Source organism: Cordyceps javanica, chromosome 3 (assembly GCF_051103115.1).
Source record: "Cordyceps javanica chromosome 3, complete sequence".
Taxonomy (NCBI): domain Eukaryota; kingdom Fungi; phylum Ascomycota; class Sordariomycetes; order Hypocreales; family Cordycipitaceae; genus Cordyceps; species Cordyceps javanica.
In genome coordinates this window covers 3,864,394-3,886,002 of record NC_139297.1, presented here as the reverse complement: position 1 = coordinate 3,886,002, position 21,609 = coordinate 3,864,394, and the positions used below count along the sequence as shown (strand labels likewise).

Sequence of the window (21,609 nt, the reverse complement as noted above, 5' to 3'; positions counted from 1 at the left end):
TGGTAAGCTACGTACGAATACAAACAGAATGTCGTGCTTCCACGCGTTCCACAGTAACATACCAAGCTAGCAGCCTCCGAACTTGCCACACAATGGGACCAACACAGACGACGACCGTTCACCACGTTGATCAGGAGGAGAGCATCAAAAGCAGGCAGGGACTTCACAAAGCTAGTCTCAATTGACCTGAAGGGCAATTGCTATGAACCGTCGTAGGTGTCAGAATAGAGAGAGCGGGCATTTGCTGCGGATGCAGGTCTGTCGCCGTCTACCTTGGTACATGTGCCCAGCTGGCATAAGGCAAATCGATATCGTAGGATGATTCAGTCTGGCATACAGTGGGACACTTCTAGCAAGAACTGCTCGAGTCAATAGCAGAGATGCACAATTTCAATTCCATCACTCTAATCAGACCAGAACGTACGTTGCCGAGCACACATGCCCGTCAGTAGCTTCATGCATGGAGCCTGTATGATACAGCCAGGAAGCTGTCCCCTAACCTTCCCGGACCATGCTGGAGCCTGCGGGCAAATCTCCCTTCTCTTCCGCTCAACATATTACACGCTTGTATGATTGCTGCGCTAAATCCCTAATGACAGAGTCCACGCATAAAACGACAAATAAAATACTAATAAATGAACGTCGAAAAAGAAAACACCAATGACACCGAATATGCAGTTCCCAAACGCCACCAATGTTAAAACATGATTGAATACAATGTTGCTCAGCATGTTGCCATGCCCTCGACAAAAACATCCAAATTTTCAGTCAGCTAGAGACATGTCAAAGCTGCTGTCATTAGAAGAAATGTGTGTAAATTTTCGAGTTCTCGTGAACTTCCATCTCCTATCATCACAGTCAGCATTGACTCTTCTTGAAGCAACGAGCCACCGGACTCAGAAAAGATTTCGTAGCACTAACCATTTTAAAACTGTTGAGTTCCTCCTTAATCTGCTGAGCCAGCATCGGAGTGAGACGATTGCACGTAGCAATTTCACCTCGGCGATCATACTCCTGAGGAGGCCAGGTGTCGTGGAAAATGATGCGAGGAGAAAAGGTGGCGCATCTCTTGCCGGCAGAAGGCGTTCCTGGGGCACTTTTGCTACCAGAACGCATACGAAGGGCATTCATGAAGTAGTCCTCATTGCCAAGAGCAATAGATCCAGTTCTTCTATGACCTTGGCCCTCATCAACGGGGGTGCTCGGTGCACTCGAGTTGGGCGAGTCGCTAATAGCAGGGATGTTGGGCAGAATAAGCTCTGGGGAGGCCAAGTCATTGGGTCTTGTCGATGGACTGGAAGAGCCAGGTCGCTTGAGAATGCCCTTACGCACGGCAGCCAACACTTCAGCACGCTCCTTGTCACCCCCGACAATGCTGCGTCTTGGTCCGGACTGGTCATTGCCAGTGCTTACCACTGGCTCGGGTACCATTTCCGGGACATGAGCAGCATCGATGGAGTTTCGCTCTAGATGAGGGAACCCAGTGATGCCATTGGTAGTCGCAGGGTCCGCAGTGACATTGACACGCTGCGCCTCGGCTTCCGCGGTAATCATTGAGACGGTTGCCTGACTGATCTCGGGGCCGGTTGCCTCAGCGGCCGGAGTGCCGATGACGGACTTGGGACGGAACAGGCCAACCAAGGATCGAGTGCTCTTCTTCATGCCACGGCCCATCTTGCGAATCATCACGGAAGCTGACGAGGCAGTCGACGATATGGATAGATTATCAGTCGATCCAAAGAAACGCGAGCCGTAGATACTGTTACCAAGTCCACTAGCCTCCTGGGCCTCCGCAATGCGAGCCTGCTCGGCATCGTAGGCTTGCTCAGGTGAAGGTTCCTTGTGAAGCTTTGTTGGTGATGTTGGGGTGACGAAGGGTTCGTCCTCAGCAACTCTGCGAAGCTCGGCTGCACTGCCAAAAGAGAATGCACGGCGGAGTCTCGACGTCTTGCTCTTAGCCTTGACACCTTTCTGGTTGATAGCCGCAAGATGCTTCGCTGCTGGGCTTTCCAGCTTCTGCCCGGCGGCACCTGATGCGGTGACGGGACGAGGATCAACAGGCTGATTAGGCATGGTGGCGGGTTTGGACAATGGCGAGGGGCTGTGTGTACGCTTGATAGCATCGGTAGAGGCTACACGAGGAGGAACGTTAAGCTGCTTAGACTGCTCAGTCTTGGAAGTACTGTCTGCAGGTAAAGAGGGGTTGCCAGTGGGGGGAGGCGTGGTGCGGTTAGCCTGCATATTATCCTTGTTAGCCAGTGTGCTGCAGCCTGGGGGGCGGGCCGACAGGGTATTTCGAAAATGCGGCTGACTTACGGAAGTTGGTCGTGAACTAGCGCTGCGGTTGGATGAGACACTTTCCGAACTTCCCTTGCGTGTATGCACGACAGCAGCCGGTGCAAGCGTGGCCGAATTGGTACCATGGTCTGCACGTCGTCCAGCCGAAGATGGTCTACCGGCAGACGATGGTCGGATGATCGGAGGAAGAGGGCCCTTGATATCCAGAGACTGCACGCTGCGGCGACGCAACCTCATAGCCTCATCATGTGCAGCGCGGTTGTACAACTCTTCAGCCGATGGTTGTGGCGTACCGCTCATGCCATTCGACAAGTTGGGCACTGACAAGGAACCATTCTGGAGTTGATACATCCCAGCGGCGGCAGGTAGACTGGTACTTTGGGAGCGGTTATGTGGAAGAGGCTGTGGGCTTGCTCTGCGATACCTGTCCGGGGCCATCTTGCCGTTGGCAGTAGCATTATAATATGGTGACTGTTGGGCATTGAGGCTTCGCGATATGGCAGAATCGTCGCGGGTGACGTTGGGCACCGTGAAGTTAAAGTTGTATCCGGAGCCACTGTTGGCATGACCTCGATACTGGCCAATCGAGTCATATGAGTTTGTGTTAGGGACCGCAGATGACGAATTTGCACGGTAAGCGGCATACTGCTGCCATTGCATATTATGATTCAGCTGATTGAAGCTTCGGGGTTGGCCGGGGCCGGTGCTGCCACGGTGCCCGGTAGGGACGCCACCATACGAGGAAGCTCGTGACGTGTGGCCATACTGGTTGCCTTGGCGGTTCTGATTCCCAGGTAGCATGGCGGCGGCAGAGGCAGGACGCGCCTGGAGCATAGTTGCAGTCGAGGTTTGCTGAGGATATGTCTGGATCATAGCAGCCATACTTTGCCGAGTAAGCCGTATATATATTACTTGCGGGCGTGCAGTTCGACTGGTATAGGATATATGTTCGAAGGTCGAGTTGGCACCTGGAAACTTTGCGAATTCCGGAGGTGTTGTCTAGAGTGGCTAACGAAAGTGTTAGCTGTCATCCTGTCTCGAATCGTACAGGTGCGAAATTCAATTCAATGGACAAGGCAAAACGAATGCAGAATATAGCACATATGCAATAGCAGTGAGTAGAGAGAGCGAACCTTCTATCGGCTTGTCAAAGAGTAGGCAGAAGGTATGCTTAGCCAGGGGCTGGCTAAATTTGGCGACCTTGAGTCGGCCAAATACCAGAAGATTTGGTAGCGGTAGCAGCAGCAGCAGCAGCAACAAGTAGAGCGTTGCTGGAATCTGAAAGAAGAGCTCGCAGGACTGCTCTGCTGACTCGTCCCTACTGTCAAGAGATGCAAAGGATAAGAAGAGGATTTACAAATCCAAAGGAGCAGAACGGATCAGATCACCAAGCTAATGGGATCAAAGATGCGTGTCAGATAGGTCACGGCGAATAGAGGCCTGATGGGTGCGAGACAAAGAATCCGAGGTATTACGTGTCTCGCAAAACTGTGTCGTGTCTATAGGTAGGCAAGAGAAGTCGAGGCCGAATGGTTCGTTCGATGCACGTACGTCAGCAGCGTGCGAGAACGCAGACGATGAGGGTTGGTGGCGGCGAGTCGAAATGTGCAGCGTGCAGGAATGCAAGGGTTTCGATAAAAGCGATGAACAAGACACAATAGTGGTTGAAGAGATGGGGGAGATGGAGAAGGAAGAAGAAAAACACGAGGACGAAGGCGGCTGAGGGCTCGGGGTTGACGGGGTCGACAGAAATCAGGGGGTCCAAGAGGGCTATCAGTCTGGCCGAGAGGCGTCCTCTGCGTTAAGGGGAAGACGTCGAGAATACGGGCAGAGAAGCGAAGGAAGGGACGAAGGAAACAGATGAAAAGGAAAAGGAAACAAAAGAGTCAGCGTTGAAGAGAGGTGATTAGAAACAGAAGCTGGGAGAAGGGGAGAAGAGGAAAAAGGAAAAGAAAACGAGAGAATCGAGACGTCCCTGCGTGGAGGTGGTGGTGGAGAGTTTTTGGGGGGAGGGACAAAGGAAGAGAGGAGCAGCAGGGTCAAGCGCGTGAGGTGTAGAAGTGGTGTGCAAGGGGGGGGTCGCAAAAAGAGAGAGAGAGAGAGACCTGGCCGGAACAGGCACGCAAGCAGCTACCAGCACCAAGAATAACACCAATATTGCACTAACAGGAGCACGCACCAGCACCAGAGCAAGACACGGCAGAAGAGCAGAATTTGGCTGGGTGGGCAGAGGCCGATCTAAGGCTAGCGACAGTTATGAAGACGTCGAGTTGGTATTTTTTTTTTCTAAATTGACTCTTCTGTTTTCTTTTGAATGTGAATGCAAGCAACTATCTACGGATGCGTCGTCGGACAAGCGGTTCGAGCGAAGCACAGCGCCAGTAAGCGAGTCAGCGAGGACGGCATTCTAAACTCCCAATACAGTGAACTGCCAGGGAGGTGTTGCTGCGTTGCTGCACTAACACTGCTATAACGCCAATACGAGCCGCTAAAAAGACGGTTCAACGAGCGCGCCGAGGCAGGTACCTAGTAGGCTAGTAGCCAACGTGTGCACCCGTAACAAAGGCTGTTGAGCGGACCAAGGTGGCTTTTATAGGTGCCAACTCCGTGCTCCGTCCAGATGACAATGCCACATTAGTACTAAGTAGCCGCCTGTTTGTGTCCGCTCTACTTAGCCTTGACGCCTCCCCCCCCCTCTCTCCCTTCCCCAAAGTGAGTAAGGCTACAGCAGCGCAAGCAGGTAGGGAGGTTTAGGGGGCGGCTATAGGTGGTCTTGGGCGGGCCCCGGGCTCTCACCAAGGCGCTCGCACCACCCTGCACCACTAGCAGCCCCAGCACGTCAACAGGCAGGTAATAAAGCTGGCAAACTGACTGGGCATGACCATTGACCACCCGCCCACCACCCTGGCCATCCATCCATCGGGGCTGGAGGGGCGAGGGTCCAGAAATACGAGATTTTGCGGCGAAGCTTCTTCGTTTGGCAGGGTTTGGCCAGTTTTCTTCGCTCTGCGCGTGGAGAAAAAGATGCGTCACAGCCTGCTTGTGCTTGCCCGGTACGCCCAGTTTGGTAGCAGGGTACCTTCAGGGTCATCAAGGTGAATCACTGACAATAATTAAAGATCCTCGCAGAAACCCCCCTTGATTTCTCGACCAAAAGAATCTACACTTGGCGTGGAACGATATGCCGGAGACAATTTCGAACAAAGGGAGAGACTAAAAGGATAGACTAAAAGTGTGCGCGACATTCTTCCTGTCGAGTGGCAAAATACTCCTGCATGAACTGGAGAGACTTGCTCCCTGCTATAAGGTACCTAGCTACATACTAAGCCATGCCATGGCGCTGCCGGGGCTCTGTGATAGCTTCCTGCATGCCTGGCGTCCGCGCTGTGGCACCAGCACCAGCAGCCAACTGTAACGTCGACAATGTGGCTCTCCAAGATTTACAGTTTTAAGCCAAGTGCACTCAAGACCGCTCAACCGCTGCGCTACAACATGCTTGCCGGAATATTGCTCTCGGTTGTCTGCCCTTCCCCCAGCCCTTACTTGTCCTTGTTCTCATTTCTATCCTTCCTTACTCTGTCTGCCAAGGGTCCGGCAAAACTCAACTACTTCAACAGTCATGTGCAGTCCGTGTTTGCTGCCCCGGTCCATGCAGCCCCTCCTCGCCATACATATCCCCAGAAAGCCACAACTACCAGATACGCCTGGATGAGACCCTACCCAGAAACGGCTTGTTGCCAATACACATCATCACGGTCCCTTGACCTCCCGGCCACAACGACTCGTATGGTAATACTCCGTTCGCCCATGAACGATCCACCCTCAACGCCATCCCACTCGCCTGCCCAGACATTTCATGCACCTCTCGCATGCATAGCTTGTCTTTCAGCGGGTCGCGTCAATGGTGCAGTTTCTCTTCCTGACTGATTGGCCTCGACGACCTGCTGGTGAGCCTACTATCCAAGCCATCCCGCGCTAGCCAGGGGAGGTGAGGGGGACTGGCCGGGAGCCACGACACCATGGTGCTACCACAAGGTGGATATGCTTCTGCAGGCTCAAGGACGAAAAGCGAACATCGAAAGAAGAGCTTACTGGTATAATAAACGTCCGCACGAACGTCAAACGGCATGAGTCTTGCACCAACGATATGGCTCGCTCCCCGCGGCGCTATATAGAGCTTCACGGCAAACAATCGCTCTCCAGATTCTCGCTTGGTGCAGCACTGAAATGCAGCATACACTGTGCGCACGCGTTCCCGCGAGGAACCCAAAGAAAACAAAGCGATATAGAGTACCGCCTCCGTTCGACAAGTCCGTGTTCGTGTTTTCATCGCTGTCATATTAGGCACTGCATGATGGCCGTGGCACCCTCGAATTGCTCGCGGAACGCGGACGGGATGCCAGGCCTTCCGAGCTAGCCACACCAGTGACACCACTAGCACAGCCAGACTTGGGACGCGAGCCTTTTGGAACTGCATGTGGAACTGTGATCGAGGCTGATCGACTGCGAACCCAGCTGGGGCACGCGGAGAGCGAGGCGGGACATGGACAAAAAAGCAAGACCTTGCGAGCTTTGTTTTTCTTGGCTCAAATTCTGGTCTATCACACTAATAAATCCGACTCCAACGAACTCCGCTGTCACGACATTTACAACATGTGGGTTAAGACCGCCAAGAGATGGATGGTTCCTCCTTTACTTCCTAAAAACGTCCAAATAGCAAAGAGGCCGAGGTAGAGAAGTGCAAGTGACCAAACCCCCGTTCTTTGCTTTTCTTCCTCTGATCTCCACCATTCTTGCTCTTCTTGTCTTTTATACACGTAGCACTCAAGGTAATCATTAGAAGCAACCTTATCAGTATAATCTTCCCTGGCGCGCTATAGTGGCTCTCTGTTAGTACAGAGCTGCCCTGCATAAACGACCAAATTGCGTCTTTGCCCTTATAGGTAATAGCTACGTCGCAAGACTACTTTTGCCCATGAGAGTGCCCAGTGCTTTCGGGAAATGATTCATTTCTTTCTTATTACGCCTTACGACACTATAATACGGTATTTCGCAGTCCTGTTGGCATTGACAACGTTCTGAGACCTGTTGCGCCTCCTCTGGAATGATGTCGTCCGTCTAAGGACTGGACCGTCCAGTCAACCTCGCTAAGTGAACGGCTACAACCGGCCGGTTGAGCTCCCGCACTCCAGCCCGTTTCCCAAAGACACAACCCATTCCAATGGGTTGCACGAAAGCGCCACCCATCGGTTGCATCTCGACTCACAGTCAAGTCCGGCTCCGGACCAGGAGATGATCTGGTTCTGCCTGCATGAACACACAACCTGCAGGGCATCACAAGTCGCCTCACCACGGCTCCCGCATGCTTGGCACAGGCCAAGTACAAGATGTAGGGTATCTTCCATCGAATTACGGCCCTTTTTGAGCCGCTACTAGACGAGGCGTCAGAGACTTACGTTCTGTTTCCGTCCTAAACATGCGGCTCGAGGACATGGAGCCATCAGCAGTCCCTAGAGGCGTGAGAGCCCACGAATTGAAACTTGATTGGCGTACATGCAAGGAGCTATTTGACAAGAAATATTCAGCGGGTCCGTGGTTTCACAGTGGATGTTTTGCGCATGCTTTTCAGCTGGACTGGAGGCAAGATCTAAGTTTGCGCCTAGGTTGGGATGAGCTTGGAGGGAAGATATGGTTCGTGCAAGGGCAAGCCGTACTCAGTACATCACAGGACGCAGGCGACGTCTTATACATATTAGCTTGCTCATGCTGGGTCGCCCTGAGAATCACTTTCATTTTCCACCACTGCGTCACGGGTCGTTAACAATTAACTCGAAACGTCTGCATGCAAGGCTGAAATGCTATGCAGACATTCGTCTTTGGGCCTAACCTTACAGAATGTCATCCTCTGACGTCTCGCCAGCCCTCGTGCCTTGAATACTCAAACCACACATCCATTGCGTCTTTTTCGCACGTTTAAACCTTTTTTTTTTCTTGACTCGCCAATATTTGCCGCGCCAGCTCCTGTGCTGTTTCATTTCTACGTGCCCTCAGAACAATGAAAATTGACTTTTTTTTTGTAGTGCTACTGCTTTTTAGTTTGGCCCTGGCTAGCCCGAGTTCAAGCGTCGGCTGGGATAGGTGGGGTTGAGAAAGGGGCCAACTGTCCGTGGACGACGAGCCTTCTTCACATGAATGATGTGCAATTGGGAGCGTCGTTGACGCAGGTGATGGCGTCGAGTTTGCATCCATCTCCAGTTTAATAGCGGCACTATGGAGGTCTCTCCGGACCATCTTTGCCTGCCTCACTCCTCTGCCACAGCTTATTAGCGCTTGGCTTCATGACATGTAGGACAGGATAGAAGACGCATACACGTGCACCTTTTTTTTCGTTACGACTCGCATCAGATATTACAGCGTGGCATTACAGAAAGAGGGGCCATGAAACCCCGTCTTCTCAAACGTTCAGCATCAGGGTGATATATCAGGATGAGCATGGAGAAGCAATATCGGATGACTTATTCATCTCGTCGCCCCTCCTGGGCCCCTGACTTGAAACTAGCAGGCTCAGCTCGAGGTGTAGGCGCATCACACAATATCTTGAGTCCGTCCGCTCTACCCTAGCCTAGCCACTCGTTGCTGCCGCTTGAACGGAGGAGCAGCCGGCTCTAATCCGTCCGTCATACGGGCAACCTCCTGACCATCGCCATATCGAGATATTCCTCGTCCCGGCACTGCCGGTCAAGACTCTGCCGGCCTGTCAAACTGCTACTGCCTGCTGGTTCTAGTGGTAAGACTTGTCCACCTTCTCCACATAATATCCGGGCATCGGGTTCTTTTTTATTTTTTTCTGGGGACCTCATGGTGGTGATCATGTCCTGTTGGCCACCCGTCCAAGTTTCTGTTGACAAAGGCCGCGTAATAAGTGCCCCTCTCCCCTTATAAGTGAGCAGTGGTTGAGAGCGTTTTTCCGTCCCTTCGCTGTCGCTACCGCTAATAGCCATTATAAATCCGACATGCAGGTAGGGATCTCCAAAAGCCACAATTTCAGCCTGCCCTCACACCTGCCGGGGTGGGGGTGCCACCAATAGGGGAAAAAAGAAGCGATATTCGTGGAGATTGAGGATCTGGGGAGTTGGAATTGATTTGGCGTCTCATCTTGTTACTGAGCGACGCAGGTTGCTACCCTATCGTTTTCATTTGTTGACTGGCTGATGGCTCAACCGCGTTCGCCGTGCTCCAATATGGAAACAGTTCTCATATCGCTGAATCTATTTCCGTATGCTGGCACGCTACATCAATGTTATGCCTGACACAGGTGGTAGGCGTACGAAATGTGGCTGCATTTTGTGTAAGGGGTTCTGCTGCAGTGAGACCGCATGCAACATCACTAGCTTGCTAAGCCGTCCGAAGATCAGTCTCAAACATGGGTATTCACAACATCATGTTTCGCTTCGTAAAAATTACAGACTACACTGATAATCTGTCACCTACTATCCTATCCACTGCCTGATAGAAAGCAGTCGTGATCTTACCCTTTTGTTGCGACCGGCGTCCTGGCCATCTATCATCGCAGCCTGCGACACTCGGGCGTTGTCTAAGACAAGGCAGCAGCCGTTTGCGACAAACGGCTTTCGAGGCGAAGTCTGCGCCATAATCACGCGTCCTAGTGGAAACAAACGAGGAATGGGCAATTGGCATTTTTTTTAAAACCACAAACAATAAGCACGTATTGCGACGCCGCAAAAAGCATGGCAAACGATCTGAACCAGTCGAGCCAAGGACCCCCGGACGAGAGCGGCGCGCCCTCAGAAACAGCACCGTTACTACGGCCGTCAAATGAGCGCATTGAGGAACATGACAGTAGTGATGCCAGCGCCGCCGGCCGATGGCGAGATGACGAGACGACTGTCCTGGCCGAAGAGCTGCCCCTGACCAGGCTCGTGCTGGTCCTGAGCGTCGCCTTCTTCGGCGTCTTCCTGGCCGCCCTCGACGCCAGCAGCATCGCGACCCTCTCGGCGGCCATTGCAAGCGAGTTCGACTCGCTCAGCCTGCTCCCGTGGCTCGCCACCGCCTACCTCGTCGCCAACGCCGCCTGCCAGCCCATCACCGGCCGGCTGACGGACATTTTCGGGCGCCGCGCGGGGCTCGCCTGCAGCAGCCTGCTGTTCGCCCTGGGCAGCCTGCTGTGCGGCCTGGCCGCCGACGCCCCGACCGTGGTCCTCGGCCGCGCCGTCGCGGGCGTCGGCGGCGGCGGGCTCATCTGCATCCCCATGTTCCTCGCCTCGGACCTGGCGCCGCTGCGCCGGCGCGGCGTGCTGCAGGGCGTCGGCAACCTGTGGTACAGCGCCGGCGCCATGCTGGGGGGCGTCTTTGGCGGCTCGCTGCACGACCGAACCGGCGCCGGCTGGCGGCTCGCATTCCTCCTGCAGGTGCCGCCGGCGCTGCTGCTTGTCCCGGCCGTCTGGCTGCTGGTCAGGGTGCCGCCCAAGCGGTCGGACAGGTCGTATCTCGCGCGCGTCGACTACCTCGGCGCCTTCTTCACGTGCTCGTTCTTGGTCCTGCTGCTGCTTGGGCTGAACACGGGCGGCACGCTGGTGCCGTGGACCCATCCCATCCCGTTGACCACTCTCCCGCTCTCTGTTGCCTGCTTCATCGGGTTTGTGTGGTGGGAGAGCAAGGCGGCGCAGCCTATCATTCCCGTGCGTCTGCTCCGGGACCGCACCATCCTCGCCAACTGCTTCGGTAGCCTGTTCATTTGCATGGTTCTGATGATCGCCACGTTTTATGCTCCGCTTTATCTTCAAGTGCGCGGCGACTCTGCCACCACTGCTGGCGCGAAGCTGCTATGGCTGCCGCTGGGCGGATCGGTTGGTTCGCTCACAACGGGATACGCAATGGCCTGGACTGGCAAGTATGTGCGCTTAGGGATCTTTGGCAGCTGCGTTCTGATCGTAGGATCCGTACTCTTGGCTTTCCAGACTGATGCCACCTCATCCTATTTGACATGCGCCGCTTTGGTGGTCGTGGGAGGAGGCTTCAGCGTAATTTCGACAACCATCGCCGTTGCAAGCATTGCAGCAGCCGATCACTCTCAGCAGGCCGTCATCACCTCGGCTATCTGTAAGCTCGATCTCTTCACACGTAATGGATGAAGACAAAAGACTAACTTCGGGGTAGTTTTGGCTCGAAGTGTAGGTGCCATGCTCGGTATAACATCAGTGTCTGCTGCCTATCAGAACGTCTTGAAGAGCAGACTTCTGGATCGATTCGGAGACGGAAACGACGCACTCGAAGAAATCGGACGAATCATGGATAGACTTGAAGAGATACACCATCTTCCAGAAGGATGGCATAATGGTGTTATTGCCTCATATATGGATGCCTTCGCCGCTGTCTGGTATACGACGATCGGTGCCGCCGTGCTAGCTTTGGCATGCATCTGCCTTGTCCAGCAACATGAGCTACATTCTCGACTGGATAGGCAGTAATTACAGTCCATTAATAGCAACCTACATTGACAGTAGCTCTGGCATTAACTACAACTGTGGTAACCACACACAGCGGGACAAATACCTTCTCTATTTTCATCATTTAAACCAAAAAAACATTTTGCCCTGGTGTCTGGATCGAGAAAGTTTCCGACCGAATTCACTCATTCAATTTGCAGCGATGGACCGCTTGCTTCAATATGCGTCCACCGTAACTGGCTAGGCTTCAAAGACCCAGCGACCTTGACCACTTTCTTCTCGCCTGGCAGCAAATCAAAGCCGTTGTCGCTTAAGCTGAGTCCCTCTACCTCCTCGAAGACGAATGCTTTTACGGGTCTTTGAGCAGACACAGTCACTTGACCGTCTTCATCAGATACTTCAAACGACACGCCGCGATCTGCCATGTCCAGAAACTTGATGGGGTCTGGCCATGCCGTGTCTGTGATGGTAGTATTACTTCCGTCCAATGTAAGCCGGACATGCACGACGTATGGATCGTATTCGTCCACGTCAAACGGTCGAGCCTCGTCCTCCGACCCCTGAATAGATGCCGCAAGCGGGCCGTCATTGACAATGTCTGTTGTACAGTTTGCGCCAACTGTGATGCGCCTCTCGATCGCAGGCTGCACATCCGTGCCCGTCCGCACCGATATGAAACGGATCGTCACGATGGCGTCAACCTCATTGACGCTGCTGCTGACAGCCCAGACGCTAAACGTACTGCTACCATTCCGGGCCGGCAGCGTCTGATCGACCTGGCCAGTGCACAGCTTCGAGTTCTCGTCAATGTAGTACCCCGTCTGCGTCCAGTCGTGGTACGTCCGCGCGACACCGACGTCAATAGGCTGCAGCGCCCGTGCCATGGCATAGTACGCGGGTTTCTTGACCAGATAGTAGTCTACGACGGCCCACGACATGGTCGGCCAGCAGTCGTTCAGCTGCCACACCAGCACGCCGCCGCAGCGCCGGGCCCCTGGCGCTCCCCATTGGCGGCGCCACGTCTTGTACGAGAAGCGCATCGCCTCCGCTTGGACGACCTGCGTGAGGTGCGTGTACGAGGCGAGGTCGGTGCGAACGCGAAAGTTTTCTGCAACGTACGTCATCATGCGTCGCTCGTGTCCGATGCCCTTGTTGTGGAAGTCGAGCACCATGGAGCCCGGGTACAGCTGCGAGGGCTTGGTGGTCATGCGCGCGGTGGTGGCGAGGTGAGGGTATGATTCCATTCCGAACTCGCTGACGAAGCGACCGCCAAGCTGTTCAACCTCTTGGTATTTGTTCAAGGCGCCATGCCACACTGAGAATATGTAAGCACCCAGACTAGGTGACACGCCGGGGGGGGATAACACTCACAATTCCACTGATGGATGTCGCCAACGGTAGGGTCAGCGGTTGGCTTCCCACCACCCCAAGGGCTACTGGGGTGATAAATGCTATGCGGATCTTCCTCGAGGATAATCTTTGGCAGCAAATGCTCGTAGATGTACCTTGCGGGGAATGTAGACTTGCGCCAGGACTCGGGGTCTTTGTTTTCGAAATCATAGTCAAGCTTATAGCGCTCCTGGACCTGATAATCCTCGTTGTTGCCTGCCCAGGCAATCACAGCCGGTCTCCAGCGCATTCTTTGAACCTGCTGCCTGGCCTCAAGTTCAAAGTTGTGGAGATAAGAGTCATAGGCCGGGTAGCTTGCACATGCGAACTGGAAATCATGCCACACGAGAACACCAAGCTCATCGCACGCGTCCAAGAGCGCGTCATCTTCGTAGATGCCTCCTCCCCAGATGCGAATCATAACTTGATTGCCCTCCGCCATGAGCTTGATCCAGTCGTAGTATCGCTGGGCAGAGATTTGGGCAAGGTAGCTATCGGCAGGAATCCAGCAAGAGCCACCGGAAAAGACGTCAATATTATTGACGCGGAAGTAGAATGACTTTCCGTAGGTATCAGGTTCTTGGATCAAAGCTGTTCTACGGAAACCGGTAAGTCGTGAGAGGGCATCCAACTCCTCGCCGCCTGAAGTTATGACACGCGCTGTAAGCCGGTACCTAGTCTGGGGTCCATAGTTGAGAGGGTACCAGAGTTTGGGATCTGTCAGCGTAAATGGTAGTTTTGCAGTGCCATCGTTGACATGCGCGTTGTCTTGCAAGACAATTTTCCCGTCTAGTTCCAAGGATACTTGGACCTTTGTGTCGGTAGAAATCGTACCGTATATTTTGGTGAAAATGGTTCCTGTGTATGTCTTCAGATCCTCACTGACGACTCCCTGCGTCCATACATCAGTAACTCTGTTGACATACTGTTCGAGAAATACTGGCTTCCAAGGGCCGGCGGTCATGAGAATCGGGCCCCAGTCCCACCCCCAGTTATACTGCGCTTTGCGGACGGGAACTCGGCCTGCTTCCGTCTGTCGAACAAGAAAATTGTGTTCATGGCTGTGTTCTTTGACGAGGTTGCGACCACGGAGCAGAGCCGAATCAAAAACAATCTCTAGACAATTATTCTCCCCAGGTTTTATATATTGCGAAACATTGACTCTGTAGGAGGTAAACATATTGTCCGCTTCAAGAACTTGAGATCCATTGAAAGTAACGGTGGCAAATGTATCAAGTCCTTCAAAGACAAGATCCGAGGTCATGGAGCTATCAGAGGCAAAAGGAGCGACAAACTCGAGGCGGTAGATCCATGTCTTTTCCCCGATCCACTGTACAGCTCTCTCATTGAGGTCGACAAATGGGTCAGGAATTCTGGAAGATTGCGAACTTAGTTATCAAATGAATCGTGTATTCGACAGGAAGCTTACTTTTTGTTTGCCAGCAAGTCAACATGGATTTGAGTCGGGACCTGAGCCACAGGTAGCCACTCATCGCTGCCCCAGCCCTGCTGTTGGACGGCCCAGCCATGGGCTAATCGCTGTATTGCAAGAGCCATGGCATAAGTGAATGCAAAGGAGAACGATACCAGACCCAAAGTAAAACAGGATAACTGAGGAGGGAGGTGGATAGAATATAAATGACAATCAACACCTCGAGTACTTCCCCACGAGCAGTGACAGCGTTAAGCTGCTTGTTTGTCCCCCCACGGGGATGCACCCCGCTGTGTGGGGGTTATAGCTGACAAGGAGGATGTGAGACACGGGTTTACGCGCGTCGGCGGGAATACATATTTCAGGAATATGCATATTCATTTTCCCGTCCGTTGTATTTTTACAAAGTTTTCAGCATGCATACATATATATACACGTGGCAACCCTGCGCCAACATATGGAGGCTAGGGTTCCCTTGCTTCCCCACAGATTGTCTGCGGGGAGTACTGATAGTTGACCCGTTAGGACGAGGATCGATGAGGGTCATCGACGAGGAGCGGCTTTACTATTATACATATTCCAACTTGTAGTTGCTGGGTAGTTACTGCATATATTCTGTGGTATTAGGAGGTACTCGGAACCCACCGCCCATGCCACTCACAGTACCAACGGCACGATGGGACGGAGGTGCTATTGACCCCCACAGGCTATTGGGCCGATCCTGCGCCACACCTCATCCACATGTGGATGATCCATTGATCCCCATTGAGGCACTGTGGCTTGAGTGATACAAGCCTTTTGCCGACCGCCGAGCGACAACCCTGCGCTGATGAACGCCGCAACCCCCCCCCCCCTCCTGCCCTCTTTAGCAAGCCCGTGTCTCCCCGGCTTCACCTGATCCACACACTCTTGGGCTCTGGCTCTCACAGGTGGCTTGCCAGCAGCTTTTCTAGTCTCATGTCTGTATTTCTGTGAGACTCCGACGTGACAGCGAGCTAGGTCATCGGTCGCTGTCGCCGCGGCGACCCTCGCTCCTGTGCTCTCTCCTTTGCCAAGAGATCCAATTTTGCACCGGCGATCCTCCCCCAGGCTGGGCCCCCCTGACTAATGTCTTCAGCAAATTTCAGCCCTGCCAATGGGCAGAGGTCACAGTCATCGCCAGCCTCGCCTCCGGCCCAACCAGCTGGCCGAAGAGTCAATCGCTCCTGCATTGAGTGCACGAGGCGTAAAATCAAATGTGATGGCCGCTATCCCTGTAGCAGCTGTGTGTACTACAGGGCCTCCGAGGCATGCGAGTACCGTCAGCGATCCAGAAGAAATGCCGTCAGCAGGAGGTCAGCTGCATTAATACCGGAGGATATCCTTATCGCCCCCAACTAACCGACACTTGAAGTGCCCATGAAGATGTTCAGCTCAGACTCAAGAGACACGAAGAAATTGTGGAAAAGTTATTCCCGGGTTACAGCCTATCGCATCTCGAAACCAAGTCTCGTCCGGAGCTTTTGAATGAACTCGGGATCCGCGCTCTTGCGATTCATAGCCAGCCATCCCAGAGCAGACCATCACATCACACGCCATTGACAAGTAAAGCCGCTTCGAGTCATGGCGAAGATGAATCCGCGCCACTTTCCGAGCATGGCGACGTTGCGCCTGAACCTCAGTGGAGCGAATCACTCGACCAGCGTGAAACGGTGGCCACTGACGATATCAATGCAATTGGACTAGTCACGGACAGGCAAGCGAGGTCATACCTTGGTCTATCTTCAATGAGCGCAGCCTTTCGGGCCATCTTCAGGCTCTACCCACCAGCAAAGGACCACACTGCGGCTCGCGCAAGAGCCTGCGCTGACGCACCGCATCCCGCTCAGCTCGCCGTCCCGACCCTCGTTCGGGATCCGGCTCTCAGCCTACTACGGGAACAGCGCTGCATTGATTTCTATTTTGACCACTTCCACGCAGTTACGCCCTTGATAGATGAAGAAGATTTCCGCAGGCAATATGCCGTCGGCGGGCGGCGCGATGGCTCCTGGCTCGGCTTGCTGAACATGGTCTTTGCACTGGGGAGCATTGCATCCGGCAGCGAAACCCTTCACGAAGAGTACTATAAAGTTGCGCGTGCATCTTTTAGCCTCGATAGCCTGGGATCCGGCAATCTCTACAGCCTGCAAGCTCTGTGCTTGCTTGGCGGCCATTACCTCCACTACCGCAACTCACCTAACATGGCCTATGGCATTCTCGGTGCAGCACACCGCGTCGCCGTCGCCCTCGGCCTGCATCGTGAACCGCGGCGTGTCGCGCACAACACCGATCCTGAGGAGGCCAGACGTATTGAGACGCGGCGCCGGACCTGGTGGAGTCTGCTCTGTGTCGACTCATGGGCGTGCATGACGCAAGGCCGACCAACCTTTGGCCGATGGGAGCCCGCGACCATGGACACGGCCCTACCAGAATCCCTGCATGACGATGATCACAGTGCGGTATCGCTCCGCGCAAGTGCCCAGCTGTGCCTTATCTGCGACCGCATGCAGGACCACTTCGCGCGCATCGGGCGCATCACCCACGACGAGATTCTCGCGCTCGACGGCGAACTGCAAGCATGGCACGCCGCGCTACCCCCCGTCTTGAAACAGGTTGACACGGCGTCGGCGCACCCGCGGCTACAGGTCGCGCGCGAGTTCATCCGCACGCGCTACTTCAATGCGCGTGTCATCCTCGCGCGATGCTCTGTGCTGCTCATGGCGCAGAACTGGCGCCGCAAGATAGTCGAGGACTTGCTGCAAGACCAGCGTCGGATCCTCCAGCGGTGCTGTGCTGTCGCGTCCGATGCCATTGACGCCATAGTCCTTTACTGGACCCCCAACCGCTTCCTCGTCTGGGGCTCCGGCTGGTACCTGTTCCAAGCTTGCACAGTGCCGCTGCTCGCCATGGCCATGGAACGCAACCTCGCCCGTGCAAGCGTCCCACACGGCGGCGACGACAGCGGTGATGGCCCCATAGCCACGCCACAGCAGTTCGCCGCGTGGCAGGAGAGCCTCGCCAAAGCATTGGGTGCGTTCTCAGAGATGCGCGCCTGGATGCGCACCTCGGACCGCTCTCCGGACATTGTCTCAGCCATGTACGAGGCCCTCACTGCCAATACGGATGCTTTTGTGCGCACACCGTCGGCGAGCGACAGCAGCCTCGACCTCTTTGGTTGGTGCGACGAGCAGCTGACTGAAATGGACTGGGGCATGTTTCTCGGTGAGGATAGCATGCCGCCAAATATGTTGCCGCTGGCATAGTTGCAGGCAGCATCTCCCTCGCCGTGGCGAAGTGAGGCACCGCCACGGTATAGCCTCGATTTCCCAAGAGCGGGGAAAGACTAAATATAACAAGCTGTATTTATTTATCGTACATACCTATCATTGGGACTCTGGTGCTATACACTGCATGAGAGGAAAGGGCTCGACATCTTTCCATTACATCTTGCAGCATGGAGGATGAAGACCGCTCACGCTAATCTAATTACTGTATATGAAGAACCATGTAGATTCAGTACACTGCACCTACGTCAAAATTTTTCATTCAGTTTTGTCACTTACAGAAGAATCAATTAGCAGCATTGATGAGAAAGAGTGCCTTAACCAGGCCTCTGGTATTATAATTTTAACTGACCCCCCCAGTCCAGTTCGCTATTGATACAAGAAAATTGCGACTGTGTACAACACAGCTGTTCCCCCTTTCCAACCTCTCATTCTTCCTCATGCAGTATCAAAGGATGATATCAAACGTACAAAGAAAAAAAAACACTGTATGGTTCCTAGATGCTATGGTTCTTTTTATATTGTTCTCCCAACAATCCTAGGTTTAACTGCCACGACGGCCACGCTTAACTGGTGGCGGCGATCGTGAGACGCTGGAGCTGTTGCCACGTCTTCTTTTTGCCGCCGTGGGACTCGATGACCGCCGCCTGATGTTGCCACGCGAGGCGGCGCGCTTTACGGGCGACGGGGAACGACTACGGCTCAGGCTGCGATCCTCGGTCCTGATGCGACGGCCTGGTGGGGGCGAGCGCGAACGAGATGGGGAGCGGGAGTACGAGGGCGACCGTCCTCTCTTGCGAGAAGGGCTGCGGCTAACCGACGAGCTGTTGCGGCGCTTGGTTCGGGGCGGGCTGGCGCCACGGGCACGGCCGCGAGATGGTGGTACAGAGCGAGAGCGGCTTCGGGACCGAGACGGTGAACGCGAGGCGTCGCTGTAAGAATCGTAGGAGCGACTGCGCGAGCGGCTGTATGAAGTGCGGTGGCCGCGGCGAGGAGGGCTGGCCGAGTAGGGGGATCTGCGTCTGCCACGACCGGCATCAGAGATGGAGCGACTTCTGCTGCGGGTGCTGTATGAGGCGGAGCGGGAGCGACTGCGAGAGTACGATCCAGCACGGCTGCGACGAGAGGGAGAGCGGGACATGGTGCGGCCACGGTCGTCGGCAATACGGCGCGGGCTACGAGAGCGACTATACGAACGGGACCGTGAGCGTGAGTATGAGGATCCAGAGCGTGATGAGTAGCTCGACACGGAATCTGAGTCGGAGTCGTCGCGCGCAGCTGGTGCGGGGAGTGCTGGCTTCGGCATGTTTTGGAGAAATTCACGCATCTCCTCCGTCAGGGCGCCTAGGCCGATGCTGGTAAAGTAGTTGATCGAAAAGCGGATGTTGCGGGCATTCTCCTTGGGGAACAGGCCCTCGAGGTTAGGGCGTAGCATCTCGTCAGTCATTCGCGTTTTGATCTTGGGCAGGCCAATCTCCTCAACAATACTCTGGAACAGAATCTTGATGAAGATACGGCTGCTAGACGTTGTTTCATCCTCGTTGAGGTGGATCACAGACAGGCAGTGCCAACCAAGGGCGTCGGAGCCGAACATATGACCAAATAACATAGCGATGTTGCGTAGCTTGTTATTTTCGTAGCGATGAATTGTCTCGTAGTATTTCTGGAACGACTGCTCAAACAGATCGCACCAAAGGCGGTTGATCTTGGCAAAGCGCTCCGCAATCAAGCCGAAGAACTTGGTATACGTCTTCTCTTGCGAGCAGCATTCCACAATCATGGAAGGCATCTCTGGTTCTTGACCTGCAGGTAGATTGATCTTCATGAGTTTGTGCGTAGCTTCTTCGGGATCGGCGCTCGACATGATGGTCAGGTAGATGGTACGGCGCAGGTTGACCAGGTCGGCATTCGACTGGTCTTTGATTTCCATGGCCTTGGTTTCTTGGTCATCCTCGTCATCAGAGCTCTCGTCCTCGGCATCATCATCGTCCTCTTCATCGTCACTAGCTTCACCGAGGATTTCGGCCTTGAGCTTCTTGTAAGCGTCCTCATTCTCCTCATACTGCTCATCAAATTTGAAAATGTTGAGACCATCCTGCACGTTGATTTCGCCGTCGAGCTCGACTTGATGTGTAATTTGATCTTCCTCCTCGACGAGATCGAGCTCCTCCTTAACGGCCGGGTTGTCCTTGTAGCGGTCCTTGCGCACCTGGAAAAGGACCTCGATCATGTACTGCGTTCGCTTATCGATGCCAGCCTCGTGCAGGATGTTGCGGAACTGGTCAAAGATGACATTGGCAATGGTGGGCCGCATCTCTTCCAGGAACTGGCCGACTTCACGGCAGAATCCAACAGAAATTTCGACGCTGTCATCCGTGGGCTTGTTGAGAAGTAAGAGGAGAATCTGACCAGCAAGCATTTCGTGCTGCACCTGTTGATTGATCAGGTGGGCCAGGAATGTCGTCGAGGACAAGCACACCGACTTGTCGTTTCGCTTAAAGCCCTTGCGGAACTGCATCACTAAGCGCTTGATGAGGAGCTCGCCGACCTGAGGAAGCTTGGTATTGACAATGGCTACCATGGCGGCGTATATGGGTGTAAAGGGCAAACTGGCCGCCTGCGCCTTCATTATCGATCGGCAAAAGAGGCCGCGGCCGCGAATCAGGTTCTCGCCGAAGAGCTCGGGGACAATGTGTTTGATGTTGGCTGTGTGGACTTTGTTGATGAGACCGTTGATACTTTTCTTGAGCGCCTCCCAGGCCATGCGCTGGTACTCTTTGCTCGTCTTGTCGGTGATTTGCGACTGCAAGGCTCTCAGGCGTGCTGGTGGAATGTATGTGCCTCCTGATCGCATCGTAAGGAGCTTCTCATATTCAGCCTTGGCCGCCGCCTGCTTCTGCTCCTCGGTCGCGACTGGGGGAGGAGTGCGCGAACGAGCCCGACCGCCTGGACGATACGAGTCGCCGCCATCGCGGCGAGAGTTGCCGCCGCGTTGGCCGCGATCACGCTCGCGACGCGGTATTCCCACCTCGGCCGACGCCATGCTGACACTCTGGAAGGGTGCTGAGAATCCGTGGATAGCGAGGGTTCGTTCGGCGGAGCGCGAAAGTCTGCAGTGTTGGCCGGTAGATTTTCAACAGCCCCTTTTCAGTTTCTAGGCCCACTATTAGTTGAAATCTTGACACGAGGAGCGGGAGTAGAAGGCAACAGGGCCTGTTGAGTGATGTTGGTGTTTCTGTCGATACTAGGAAACTGCGAGGCTGGAGATGCGCAGGCAACGAGAAAAGTTGAGCGCACGCGCCAGAGCAAATTAAAGTGGGTCTCACACAAGGCCATTCTTTGACGGAGACTTTGCAGCTACCACCTGCTATCGCGACGTTTATACATGAATAAATAACCCAGGTCCTTTTTTTCAAGGCATCGTGATGGTCAAGAGTATAAGTGTACGTTATATTCCCTCTCAAGGCAGCCCATATCAGCGGCGCACAAAACAATAGCCTCTGCCACGGGATGTGGTCGATTGCTTGCGGCAGAAATGCAGTATACAGGCAAGTCTGGCCAGAACTAGGAATATAAAGCAAACCATTCATTTGCTCTCTGAATTTCCGTTTGTCTTCTTGCCATTTTGTACAATGACAGCGCAGCTGTATCGTCTAAGTCACAAGCCGCTTGCGCCACACGTGGCTCTCAGGACATGCACCGCCACAGCTTCCGCACGCGC

General features: G+C 54.1%; 5 protein-coding genes across 5 annotated transcripts; 2 read left to right on the top strand and 3 right to left on the bottom strand.

The window, feature by feature from the left end:
- Positions 1-798: 798 nt before the first annotated feature.
- Positions 799-3,180, bottom strand: V2A60_005357 (uncharacterized protein; the record flags this gene model as incomplete). Its single annotated transcript, XM_083256669.1, has 3 exons — positions 799-846; positions 922-2,235; positions 2,317-3,180. The coding sequence occupies 3 exons, from the start codon at positions 3,178-3,180 to the stop codon at positions 799-801; spliced, it is 2,226 nt and encodes a 741-aa protein (XP_083112795.1).
- Positions 3,181-10,046: 6,866 nt separating this feature from the next.
- Positions 10,047-11,786, top strand: V2A60_005356 (uncharacterized protein; the record flags this gene model as incomplete). Its single annotated transcript, XM_083256668.1, has 2 exons — positions 10,047-11,418; positions 11,476-11,786. The coding sequence occupies 2 exons, from the start codon at positions 10,047-10,049 to the stop codon at positions 11,784-11,786; spliced, it is 1,683 nt and encodes a 560-aa protein (XP_083112794.1).
- Positions 11,787-11,950: 164 nt separating this feature from the next.
- On the bottom strand, positions 11,951-14,711 carry V2A60_005355 (beta-mannosidase; the record flags this gene model as incomplete). Its single annotated transcript, XM_083256667.1, has 3 exons — positions 11,951-13,080; positions 13,137-14,527; positions 14,584-14,711. The coding sequence occupies 3 exons, from the start codon at positions 14,709-14,711 to the stop codon at positions 11,951-11,953; spliced, it is 2,649 nt and encodes an 882-aa protein (XP_083112793.1).
- A 1,193-nt stretch (positions 14,712-15,904) lies between these two features.
- V2A60_005354 (fungal specific transcription factor domain-containing protein) lies at positions 15,905-17,867 on the top strand (the record flags this gene model as incomplete). The annotated part of the gene is made up of 2 exons (XM_083256666.1): positions 15,905-15,909; positions 15,980-17,867. 2 exons carry the CDS (start codon positions 15,905-15,907, stop codon positions 17,865-17,867), a joined length of 1,893 nt encoding a protein of 630 aa, XP_083112792.1.
- Positions 17,868-18,432: 565 nt separating this feature from the next.
- Positions 18,433-20,931, bottom strand: V2A60_005353 (U2-type spliceosomal complex subunit CWC22; the record flags this gene model as incomplete). Its single annotated transcript, XM_083256665.1, has 1 exon — positions 18,433-20,931. One exon carries the CDS (start codon positions 20,929-20,931, stop codon positions 18,433-18,435), a length of 2,499 nt encoding a protein of 832 aa, XP_083112791.1.
- Between the last annotated feature and the right edge of the window lie 678 nt (positions 20,932-21,609).